This window comes from Bos indicus, chromosome X (genome assembly GCF_029378745.1).
Source record: "Bos indicus isolate NIAB-ARS_2022 breed Sahiwal x Tharparkar chromosome X, NIAB-ARS_B.indTharparkar_mat_pri_1.0, whole genome shotgun sequence".
NCBI lineage: Eukaryota > Metazoa > Chordata > Mammalia > Artiodactyla > Bovidae > Bos > Bos indicus.
Genome location: NC_091789.1, coordinates 135,076,041 through 135,089,391, shown reverse-complemented (window position 1 = coordinate 135,089,391; position 13,351 = coordinate 135,076,041). Strand labels below are relative to the sequence as shown.

General features: G+C 37.8%; 1 protein-coding gene across 1 annotated transcript in view; it reads right to left on the bottom strand.

The window, feature by feature from the left end:
* The window catches only part of SCML2 (Scm polycomb group protein like 2), a 121,401-nt gene that overhangs the window by 87,048 nt on the left and 21,002 nt on the right, over nt 1-13,351 (bottom strand). The window contains exons 2-5 of the mRNA XM_019956407.2: nt 10,484-10,529; nt 8,111-8,179; nt 1,250-1,320; nt 186-420 (exon numbers count right to left, since the gene is read on the bottom strand). Coding sequence (XP_019811966.2) covers nt 186-420; nt 1,250-1,320; nt 8,111-8,179; nt 10,484-10,505 — 397 coding nt within the window. The 5' untranslated portion in view covers nt 10,506-10,529. The remainder of the gene's footprint in view (nt 1-185; nt 421-1,249; nt 1,321-8,110; nt 8,180-10,483; nt 10,530-13,351) is intronic.

The following is a 13,351-nucleotide window of genomic DNA, read 5'->3' as shown; positions in this document are numbered from 1 at the left end:
ATATGTACTTAAATGAAACTCTATAACATATGGTAGTGAGTTACTTTCTCAAACCTTCTCCACAGTAACCACCATCCGTTTGCCAGAATGCCCAGGAGAAGAGATTTTTAAAAGGTCAGTTAAAATTATTTCTACTGAATATTACATTACCAAGAATATGTTGTTTTAAAACTGTTTATCCTTACCCAGTGGAGGCTGAAGTAAGTCCCCTTCCTTTTCACATGTCCCAACAGGCTGTATGTCTGGAGAATCAACAAGCCGCCAAAAGTCATTTTGGTTATCACTACCATCCAATCTTAAACGGAGCCTGGCACCTGTAACTCCAACAACTGTAGCAATACATACTGAAGTCGTATTTCGAGGGTCATGGGCTTCCAACTTCATGCCAACTTTGAAGTCATTAGCTGGCGGAATCTTAGACTATATACATAAACACATACAAATTAAATTCTGTTAAAACTCTCTAAGTGTAGGAAAATCAAACGATCAGTTATGTTACCAGAATACATGAGGAACATTTTAAGTAACAGTTGCAACAGTTGGTGAACAAAATGAGAGCTGTAAGGGTTAAGAAAAAGATCTCCAAATTCTCTCCTTGGCTTGACACACAGCCTGACATGGTCACCCACTGCTTGTCACTCATCTGCCCACTTCCAGGCAAACCAAATACAACCTCTAAAATGCATCCTGAGTGTCTTTCTAATATAAGAATTTGATTAGGCCTTTCCTCTTAAAGTAAGCCAAAAGGCAGCTTACCACTGCCTACTGTAAAGTCCAAACAGTCAGTATAGTTTAAAAGCCACCACACTTTAACCTCACTCCCATACTATCACCTCTATCTACTTAGTGCTCCAGCCACCCATACCATCCCTCAACACTCAGGTTCTTTTATGCCCATGTCTCTTTCCTTTGGATGTTCTCTCTGCCTGGAATATCCTTCCCCTCATTACAACTACCTCAGATAGGACCTCTTCTGTGAGCCCTTTTCAGTATAGTTATCACACTTTTTTATCATTAATTATTTACATGGCTGTCTTTCCCTCCACATGGGCAGTCATAAGAGCTTAGTATATCTGACATAAAGTAAATTCTTAATCAATGAATGCAAAGAGACCATCTGGTTCTTAAGCAGCACTGCCACAATCCCACAATCGCTTCACACTAACAGAACCTAATAACAGATTCCCTTCAACAAGTTAATAGTTTACAAAAATAAACATAACATGGTATCTACAGAATTTTGGCATACCTGTCTGAAATACTCTGAAGGAGCACTTAAAGATCCAGTCTCTTCCAAGTATTTTTCCCATTGAAAATGATCTGGAAAAAAACATGCAAAAATAGGTGGTTTTTTTGGTTTATTTTTGGGCCCTGCCAGCATAGCTTATGGGATCTTAGTTCCCCAATCAGAGAGTAAACCCAGGCCCATGTCAGTGAAAGCTATCAAGTCTTAACCACTGGATTGCCAGAGAATTCTCAGGGTTTTTTAAAACATATATAATATGTATACAAACTTTCAGGAATAAAATGGATTTTAGTTCCATGTCTCTTTAAAGAAATACTTCTCAAAGGACAGATTCAAACTTCCTCATTTGACTACCAACATGGAAATAAAAAATAAGACCATTTCCTGATAATAATGGTTCTGAAATAAATGATAATCCAGATCTTCTTGATGTAATGAGGACTGCATCACAGTGATTCTAAAAACGTGAACTCTAGAAACAACTAAAGGACTTTTTATAGAGTAATAGCAAATTCTACTCATTTGTCTCTAATACAAATTTACTCAAAATATGTCTTTATCATTTCATCCCATTACTCTGAAACTGCTTCTTTGTTTTTCACAGGGATCTAAAGGTGTGTGGCATAGCAGAAATAAAGCATTAATTTATGGAAAGAAAAACTCAGCGTTGTTTCTCAACTGACTATTAGATCTCCATCCAGGGTGTCAAGAATATGGTGGCAGAATAAAGCAGAAACCACTCATCAGTGCAATGACTAACACAGATTGTTGTAACGATCTATATTTTCTGCAAACTCCTTCTGTTCTTTGTCTCACTTAGTCTTGATGACATAGGTCAGAAGGCAGTATGCTTTTCCCAGACACTTCAATTCACTGTGTCAGTCACAATGCCCTGAAAGACCTGACAGCAGTATTAAAGGTACTATTAACTCACATAAACTTTAATTCTCATCAAACATGAGGGTTTTTTTTTTCTATACTCCCTGTTTAATCTCTTTACTATAAAAATATTAGGGTTTCACAGTTCCCTCCCTAGGGGAATCTGCATTACTAGCCCCTTATACATTCTTCAAAGGCTGTAACAGTTCCACTTACACACACACACATTCACACACTGCTGATAAATGTTTAACAGCCAGCTTTCCAGAAAATACAAACAAAAAGCCTGACTGGAACTGTTGGTGTTTGCATATTTCTGTGATGTAAATACCACCACCACGGCTGAATGAAAGATGCCAAGGTAAAGTTACCAACCACACAGTTAGGAAGAAATGTGAGCTGATGTGAAATGTGAGCAAGATTCGGAGTATCACTGTTGCATGAAATTATGCATTTAATATGTGTGCATACGTATGGTATTAAGCATGTCATTTCCTAACACTGTATATACCCTTTTAGAGATTTTTCCACTTTAAAAAAATACTGGGTTTAATTCTGCTTCCAGATCATGGAAAGCAAGCACTACCAAAGTGTTGAAGAGCAAGCAGCAAAATGTCAAGAACACAGGCTCCTGACATGAAAATGCTATCTTTCAGTCTAACTCTGCCTTTTACTAGCCAGTGACCCTGAGCAAGTCACTTCATTTTCTCGGCCTCAGTTCCTTTATCTATGAAATGAGAAAAGTAATACGTATGGTTATAAGGTATTTTTGAGAACTAACTGAAGTAGTATGCATATAAATAACTTGATAAATACATACTATTTAGTGAAATAAAGATGGCATAAAACTAAATGTCATCCATTGGATCACTGAAAGCAAGAGAGTTCCAGAAAAACATCCACTTCTGCTTTATTGACTATGCCAAAGCCTTTGCTGTGTGCATCACAACAAACTGTGGAAAATTCTTCAAGAGATGGAATACCTGACCACTTTACCTGCCTCCTGAGAAATCTGTATGCAGGTCAAGAAGCAACAGTTAGAACCAGACATGGAACAACAGACTAGTTCCAAATATGGAAAGGAGTATGTCAAGGCTGTATACTGTCACCCTGCTTAGTTAACTTATATGCAGAGTACATCATGTGAAATGCCGAGCTGGATGAAGCACAAGCTGGAATCAAGATTTCCGGGGGAAATATCAAAAACCTCAGAAATGAAGATGATAACCACCCTTATGGCAGAAAGCGAAAAACTAAAAAGCCTCCTGATGAAAGTGAAAGAGGAGAGTGAAAAAGTTGGCTTAAAACTCAACATTCAAAAACTAAGATCATGGCATCCAGTCCCATCACTTCATGGCAAATAGATGAGGAAATAATGGAAAGAGTGACAGACTTCATTTCTTTGGACTCCAAAATCACTGCAGATGGTGACTGCAGCCATGAAATTAAAAATCGCTTGCTCCTTGGAAGAAAAGCTATGACCAACCTAAACAGCATATTAAAAAGCAGAGACATTACTTTGCCAACAAAGGTCCATCTAGTCAAAGCTACAGTTTTTCAAGCAGTCATATTATGGATGTGAAAGTTGGACTCTAAAGAAAGCTGAGCACCAAAGAACTGATGCCTTTGAACTGTGGTGTTGGAGAAGACTCTTGAGTGTCCCTCGGACAGCAAGGAGATCCAACCAGTCCATCCCAAAGGAAATCAGTCCTGAATATTCATTGGAAGGACTGATGCTGAAGCTGAAACTCCAATACTTTGGCCACTTGATGCAAAGAACTGACTCATTTGAAAAGACCCTGATGCTGGGAAAGATTGAAGGTGAGAGGAAAAGGGGACGACAGAGGATGAGATAGTTGGATGGCATCACTGATGCAATGGACGCGAGTCTGAGCAAGCTCCAGGAGGTGGTGATGGACAGGGAAGCCTGGTATGCTGCAATCCATGGGGTTGCAAAGAGTAGGACATGACTGAGCAACTGAACTGAACTGAACTGTCATAGTTGTGCCTAAACTTAAGAATACTGGATAGCTATATTAAAAGTGAAAACTGAGATCCATGGCTCCAAAATTTAACTAACCTGACAATCCTAAGCACTAACCTGACAATCAAGAGACCCAAGGTTCTAAATGAAGCTCTACCACCATATGATCTTGGAGAGCATTAAAAAACAGAAGAAGAAAACAAAACATGAATGGAGGAAAAAAATCTGACTAGGATGTCACTAAAGAGCCACCATACTAGGATGAAAGGAGTATAAGTTGGAAATAATAACTGAGAAATCAAAGCCATTTCACAATTAGACCTCAAAGAACTTAAGACTTTTCCACAAACCAGTTACATTTGTAAAATTTTTCAGTGACACTGGAAAATAATTAATTCATCTAAGACAATGTTTAAAATATTCTATCACCATTTGTGTCTTCAGTCACTCAGTTCAGTTGCTCAGTCGTGTCCGACTCTGCAACCCCATGAAACACAGCACACAAGGCCTCCATGTCCATCACCAACTCTGGAGTCCACCCAAACCCATGTCCATTGAGTCAGTGATGCCATCCAACCATCTCATCCTCTGTCGTCCCCTTCACCTCCTGCCCTCAATCTTTCCCAGCATCAGGGTCTTTTCCAATGAGTCAGCTCTTCGCATCACGTGGTCAAAGTACTGGAGTTTCAGCTTAAACATCAGTCCTTCCAATGAACACCCAGGACTGAACTCCTTCAGAATGGACTGGTTGGATCTCCTTGCAGTCCAAGGGACTCTCAAGAGTCTTCTCCAACACCACAGTTCAAAAGCGTCAATTCTTCTGCGCTCAGATTTCTTTATAGTCTAATTCTCACATCCATACATGACCACTGGAAAAACCATAGCCTTGACTAGACGGACCTTTGTTGGCAAAGTAGTGTCTCTGCTTTTTAACATGCTGTCTAGGTTGGTCATAGGAGAAGGCAATGGCAGCCCACTCCAGTATTCTTGCCTGGAAAATCCCATGGATGGAGGAGCCTGGTAGGCTGCAGTCCATGGGGTCGCTAGGAGTCGGACACGACTGAGCGACTTCACTTTCACTTTTCATTTTCATGCATTGGAGAAGGAAATGGCAAGCCACTCCAGTGTTCTTGCCTGGAGAATCCCAGGGACGGGGGAGCCTGGTGGGCTGCCGTCTCTGGGGTAGCACAGAGTTGGACACAACTGAAGCGACTCAGCAGCAGCAGCAGCAGCAGCAGGTTGGTCATAACTTTCCTTCCAAGGAGTAAGGAAGTCTTTTAATTTCATGGCTACAATCACCATCTGCAGTGATTTTGGAGCCCAGAAAAATAAAGTCAGCCACTGTTTCCACTGCTTCCCCATCTATTCGCCATGAAGTGATGGGACCGGATGCCATGATCTTAGTTTTCTGAATGTTAAGTTTTAAGCCAACTTTTTCATTCTCCTCTTTCACTTTCATCAAGAGGATCTTTAGTTTTTCTTCACTTTCTGCCATAAGAGTAATGTCATCTGCATATCTGAGGTTATTGATATTTCTCCCGGCAATAATGGGCTATAATTTGAGCTAGCAAATACTTTATACCAGTGCTATATAATACAAGTGCTTTCTATCGCACTGCTAGTTAATGTAACCTTTGGAGCCTTAATTTTTTCCTTTGTTCATAAGGCAAAAATTCTTAGTCTACAACACTATTCAGCTTGGATGCCCATATGATGAGAGTCTACCAAAAACATAGTGGAAACACACACAGCAAAAGGCTTTACTAATTTAGATTTGGTACATCTATAATACCACAGTGAGAATTCCTGACCAAAATAGTTCAGAAAGTAGCAGACAAGCCTGAAGTCCCTGTCTCTGCATTTTTATCCTCATTGACAGATTAGCAGCTGGGGGTGGGGGAAGGGGGGTAGGGATTTACTGTTTCAGAAAAGAGCCCTGGGAACTGATAGGCCTTTTCAGGAGACAGATGTACATAATGTTGTGATCTGCTTGTTGCTTGCACGTGTCTGTGGTCCTTCTTGTTTGATTTGTAATCTATTCTATCTAGTCCATATACTAGCCCAAAGACCTTTTAGCAAAATGAACATAATCTATGAGGCCCCCTATTCTTCTCCAGAGTAAACCAGAATCATAATGTCTTCCACCAGTGCTAGGCTTGGGTTCAGAGGCTACGTACAGAAAATGAGCAAAGTATTTAGAGCTTGAAGCTTCTCAGCTGAATGATCAGCACCCACTACCTTATAGTATTTACCACAACTATAACTGGACATTTGTTTAATGTCTACCAAAGCTCAAAGCAACTGAACATACATGCATGCAAGCTCAAAGACTGTAGGAATCGTGTTTGTCTTATTCACTACTGGATTCCCACAGAAGGTCACCAGTATCTCCCAGGCACTATACTAGATACTGCAGATGCAGCAGTTAATAAAACAGAGAAATATCCTGGCTCTCCAGGAGCTGACCTTCTAGTAGTCACTCATTGATTTCTAAAATAAGATGTTAGGGTCAGGACACTGAGAAATTTCTGCAAATGTCTGTCAATTTGACTAAGTAATCTCATTTTTAATCAGAGTTTCTCAAGCAGAAAAGTTTGAAAATTTTGAAAAATTACTAGTTTCAACTTTTAAGAATATATTCTTCAAATTGATTTTCATGAAATTTCCAGAATAGGCAAATCTATAGAGATAGAAAGAAGGTTAAGTGGTTGCCTAGGGAGAGGCACCATGAGGAAGAGTGACTACTAGCTAGGTACTAGGGTTGCTTTTTAGGGTGATGAAAACATTCTAAAACTGATCATGGTGATGGTTACACAACTGGGAATACACTACTGAGAACCACTGAACTGTACACTTGAAATGGGGAGATTGTATGGTACGTGAATTATATCTCAATAGAACTATTATATTAAAAAATGGAAAGGAATTTGTAAGGATGAGGAAGAGCACTCTAGCCTAACAGCCTCCATTTCCTTGGAGAGTTTTGGGGATTGGAAGGAAGAGCTGAGGAGCAAGTAAGGCCAATGAGAAAGAGAACTAAGGAAACACTGAGGACCCAGCTACAGTAATAAAGAATGACTCCATGGGATTACCTCTACAGGCAATCTTTTCATACGAACAGAAAGTCATGAATGAACTACTTACTCCAAGAGTGGGGCTAGCACAGAAGGTACAACAGAAACACAAGGGGCAAGAGGCTTGCCTGGAAATCGCTGGTAAACACACTAAGTTTGCTGTTGTATTTTTTTTTTTAATTCAGCCTCTTGTCTGCGTATGACTTATTTCCTCATTTTCCATAAGAGCAGGTGCAATGGGTCAGAGTCTATCTCCTGAATCTCTGATATACTGCTACACACATGCTATTAACAATAAAAGCTTAAAATATGAATTAATAACTCAGACAATAAAGTTAACATTTACTGAACATTTACTATCAGCCTAGGCATTATATTAGGTGCTTTACATTCCTTTTCTTTAATTCTAATAGTTCCATGAGTACGTAGTTATTATCCCTGTGCTACACAGGAGAAAAGAGAGACTAAGAACATTGAGTAATTTGCCCAAGGTCACAAGGCTAGTAAAAAATGAGGCCAAGATTCTAGAAGAGGTCTGTCAGATCCCCTAAATGCCTAAGCTTTAATCGACTAGATTGTCTTATGACCATCAAAAAAGACATTCACATTGACTCTAGTGTTAGAAAGGTTTTTATTAAAAATTAAATTATTTTAAATTGGTAATACATGGTAATTAATAACTAGATATCTTTACCTTGGCAAAACTGCACTGAAATACATAGTTATCTTTTAACTTAATCTCTCTCTATGTGAAACCAAAGTAAAATTTTCAAAAAATACTATCTTTTTGGTCTTTCCTATTGCTTACATTTTATATTTACAAGAGCTTACTATACATAGATTATACCAAAAGCAATAAGAAAAGAGTTCATACTAACACTGAGTGAAGACAAAATATATGTTCTACTGAACTAATTTAAAACCTACCATTTTGCACAGAAGATGTGCCTGATTGAGGAGCTCTCTCTTGATTCTCCTTCTTTACACCCATTGAGTCTTTAAAAAAAGAAAGAAAATAGTGAGCAATACCAGAAGAAAAGAGCAACAGTTTGAAAGAGTACTTACAAAAACCTAAACTGTATTTTCTAATAGGAACCAGTTTCAATTCTATAATTAAATCCTCACTTTCTGCACAGGACTTCACTTTCTAATACATAATGTATTTTATAATTTATTTGTTTATTGCATGTCTCATTTCACTCAATGTAAGCCCCAAAAGGTCAGACATTTTTTCATTTTGTCTCTTATTCACTACTTTTTATCCTCAGTGCCCAAAAAGGACTTGGCACACAGAACATTCTTGAACATTTGTTAAATAAATGAACAAACCAAAATGAGCCGAGCTGATCCTTACAATATTCAGATTAATGTGTCCCAGCAATAAAGTGCATACTTTTGAGAATTTAAAACAACAGAGAAGCTAGAATACAATGTAATTCAACGGACTGTTTGTTGTTGTTCAGTCACTTAGTTGTGTCTGACTCTTTGTGACCCCATGGACTGCAGCACACCAGGGTTCTCTGTCCTCCAACAGATTAGGAAAAGTTTTTCTCTGTGCTAGGCTGAGGAGCTCAAACAGCACTGGACCTTGGAACTTCACCAAATCTAAGATATATTTCATCCACATTTATTATAGTATGTATTTCTTAAATGACTCATTGTGATTATTATGCTGAAAAACTAACCACAATCTTCAATGTTATCAAATAAGCAGTCAGTCTCTTAACTTCCCCATTGTCTTAAATATTTTAAACGTATCTGTTTCAATCAGGACCCAAATAAAGTCCATACAGACAGTGGTAGGTACATTTCTTAAATTTCTTTTGATCTGTAGGCTCCTCCCCCTCTGTTTATTTTCCCTTCCTCTAGCAATATTTTTGCTGGTGATATCAGTTCAGACTTTTCCAGTCTGCTACTTCCTCATGATACTGGGTTCTTCTGGTCCTTATAGTTTCTCTAAATTGATACAGCTATTTCAAGCCAGACGGGCTTAACCAGATTCAGGTTTAGCTTTTTTACAAGGAAGAGAGAAAATGACTTCATAGGTGGTGGTGTGTACTTCTCACAAGAGGTTCCTAATATACCTAGTTCTCTTTTTGGGATATGAGCAGCCACATATGACTATTGCCTAGATCCATTAGCTCATCAGTGGTCGCATAAGGGAGGTATTCTAATTTTATCATCCTGTCTTTATTAGCCAGAAAACTTCTATAGAGAGAAAACTCCCCTCTTCAACCATTCAGTTGCACTGAGGTAGAGACCACAAAAAGAAGTCACAATCAATGCTTTATTCTTCCTCCTTTATTCTCTAGTTTTCAAAATAATGAATTGTATCCCCACCATTCTCCACAGATGACCAATATGTATTGTTTTGATTTTTAGTATCGTTATGAACCAATGGACTTAATAACATGGTGTGTTTCCATCTAGTGCTGTTTTACCCTTACTGATGCTTGAACTGTCAAGTGACATGCTTCTTAAAGAAGAATATAGGAAGGATGCCAGGCGTACCATTAAAGGTATCAGATCTACTTTCTGGTTATGATTGACTCTTCAAGATATGTGAACACTCAAGAGGGATGTATGGGCTACTTTCTATTTAGATAATTTGACTAATATAAAGTAAGTACATATTTATATTTACTAAATAGTTCTACAGTAGTATTTTCTAACAGAGAAGAAAGTGAAATTATAAAGGCCTGGTTCCTGCTCAAGGAAAGCTAAAAATCTAGGTACAGAGACTATACTAAACCAATACACTTGACAAAAACAGAAATAGCAGAGCACAACATTCAGCATGCAGCCAGAGTAAAAGTCATGAGAGAAAGAGAACTTAAACTGGGTCTTGAAGAAGGAACAGGATTCATGACAACAAAAATATGAAGAATATATTATGGGAAAGAAAATACAACTCAAAACAGAGAGTGAAAATGACTGTGACACACTCATGGGACAGTGAGCTGACTTCTCACTAGAGCAGGACAGGATGAAGCATTTTTTTATCATCCTATTTAAGTAAGAAAATCTGGACTGTGATCTTGGCTGTCACAGATTGTTATATGACCTGTACACTTAACCTCCCTGAGTGTCAGCTTTCTCACTTATAAAACTAAGAAGGGAAAACAAGATTACCTTTAAGAGCTATTCAGTTCTAAAACTCCAATTCTTAGCACCTAAACTAACATCTGCCATTAATTTCATTTTTCAAAAAAGCTTTTTTTTTAAAACATTCAGTCTACCAAAAGATACTAATTTCAAATGATTGACTAAAAGTATCATCTTTAGACAAGTAAATCTTACCTTCTTCCACTGTCTGCCCCATGGTATCTCTCTCTGGTGTGCTTTCCTACAAGGAGAAAAATCAATTACTGCCTCCTTTTAACATAATACATTTCTGCAGGGTGGTATTATTAGAAATCAGCTATAATGGGACTACATCAAATTAAAAAGCTTCTGCACAGTGAAAGACACTAAACAAACTGAAAAGGTGACCTACTGAATGGTTAAAAAAAAACTGCAAATAATATACCCAATAAGGGGTGGATATCCAAAATATACAAGGAACTCATACAACTTAATATCAAAAAACAAACAAACCAATTAAAAAATGGGCAGAGGATCTGAAAAGATTATTTTTCCAAAGAAGATACACAAACGGCCAATAAGCACATAAAAAGATGTTCAACATCACTAGTTATCAGGGAAATGCAAATCAAAACTTTAATGAGATATCATCTCACAGAACGGCTATTATCAAAAAGACAACAAATAACAAGTCTTGGTAAGGATGTGGAGAAAAGGGAATCCTTATGCACTGTTGGTGGGAATACAAATTGGTGCAGATACTATGGAAAACAGTATGGAAATTCCTCAGAAAATTAAAAATAGAACTACCACACGATCCAGCAACTGCATTCCTGGGTATTTATCTAAAGAAAACAAAAACACTATTCAAAAATATATTTGCAACCCCATGCTCACTTGTATTATAAATATTGTAACATTATTTACAATAGCCAAGATATGGAAGCAACCCAAGCATCCATCAGCAGATAAATGGATGAAGACGATGTGGGGTATACATACACAATGGAGCATTACTCAGCCATAAAAAAAAAAAAAAGAATAAAATCTTGCCATTTGCAACAACATGCATGGACCAGGAGGGTATTATGCTAAATGAAGTATGGCAGACAAAGACAAATATTGTATGATTTCACTTATATATGGAATCTAAAAAAACGTAACAAAACAAAACAGTCATAAATACAGAAAACACGTTGTTGCCAGAAGGGAAAGGGTTGGGAGAAAGAAAGCTGAGGGAGATTAAGAGGGACAAATTTCCATTTGCAGAATAAATGAGTCACAGATATGAAATGTACAGTGTGGGGAATACAGTCAATAATTATGCAGTATCTTTGTATGGAGTGAGCAGGCCCCTGATGGCTGAGACAGTAAAGAGTCTGCCTGCAGTGTGGGAGACCCAGGTTCGATCCCTGTGTTGGGAAGATCCCCTGGTGAAGGAAACGGCAACCCACTTCAATATTCTTGCCTGGAGAATCCCATGGCTGGAGGAGCCTAGCAGACTATACAGTCCATGGAGTCGCAAAGAGTCGGACATGACTGAGCGACTTCACTTTCACTTTCATCTTTGCATGATAACAGATCATGATTATAAATAGACTTATCCTGGTGATCATTTTGAAATGTACAGATATCTGGAATCACTATGCTGTGTAACAAAAACTAACATAGTGTTGTAGGTCAATACTTTAAAAACAAAGAAACAAACTCAGAAAAAAAGATCAGATTTGTCACTACTAGTAGAGGGGTTGGGGGAAGAGAAGGAGAAATTGGCTGAAGGCAGTCAAAATGCACAAATAAGATAAATAATGCTAGTTATAAAATAAATAAATGCTAGGGATGCAATGTACCACATGATAAATATGATTGACACTGCTGTATATTACATATGAAAGAGATTAAATCCTAGGAGTTGTCATCATAAGGAAAAACTTGTTTTCTATTTCTTTAATTGTGTATCTTTATGAGATGATGGATGTTCACTAAACTTATTATGATAATCATTTCATGGTGTATGTAAGTCAAATCATGCCAATTTTATCAGTAAAATTGGAAGAAAAAAATAAAGGTTAAAAAAAAAAGAAATCAGCTATAGAGTTAGATCATTTTAATCTCTTTCCCTTGAATAAAAATAAGTTCAGTAGATTAGTAGTTGCCAGGGGCTGGGGGAAGAGGGGCTCAGGAGTGACTGTTAATGGGTATGGATGTAAATATGGGTAAGGGGTTTCTTTTTTAAGGTGAGGAAAATGTTACGGAATTACACAGTGGTGACGGTTATAGAACCTTATGAATACACTAAAAACCACTGAATGGTACACTTTAAAAAGATTAAATTTTATGGTTAAATGAATAAAAAAGAGCAGATGGTAAGCTAGTAGAGTTGAGATTCAAACTAACAACTATCCCAAAAGCTGACTTACGCCCATGTTACCAAGAGGTGGAAGAATTATAACTGTGTTGATGAAACCTGTAAGAAGTGCCAATCTTCTATTTTTTTTTATTTTATTTTATTATTTAACTTTACAATATTGTATTGGTTTTGCCATATATCAACATGAATCCGCCACAGGTATACACGTGTTCCCCATCCTGAACCCTCCTCCTTCCTCCCTCCCCATACCATCCCCCTGGGTCATCCCAGTGCACCAGCCCCAAGCATCCAGTATCGTGCATCGAACCTGGACTGGCGACTCGTTTCATATATGATATTATACATGTTTCAATGCCATTCTCCCAAATCATCCCACCCTCTCCCTCTCTAGATGTCCATCAGCAGATGAATGGATAAGAAAGCTGTGGTACATATACACAATGGAGTATTATTCAGCCATTAAAAAGAATACATTTGAATCAGTTCTAATGAGGTGGATGAAACTGGAGCCTATTATACAGAGTGAAGTAAGCCAGAAAGAAAAACACCAATACAGTATACAAACACATATATATGGAATTTAGAATGATGGTAACAATAACCCTGTATACGAGACAGCAAAAGAGACACTGAAGTGTCAATCTTCTAACAAGATAATTACTTGTTAAAAGGCCTCTGTATTTTGAGCCACTAAATCTTTCATTAATTCAAAC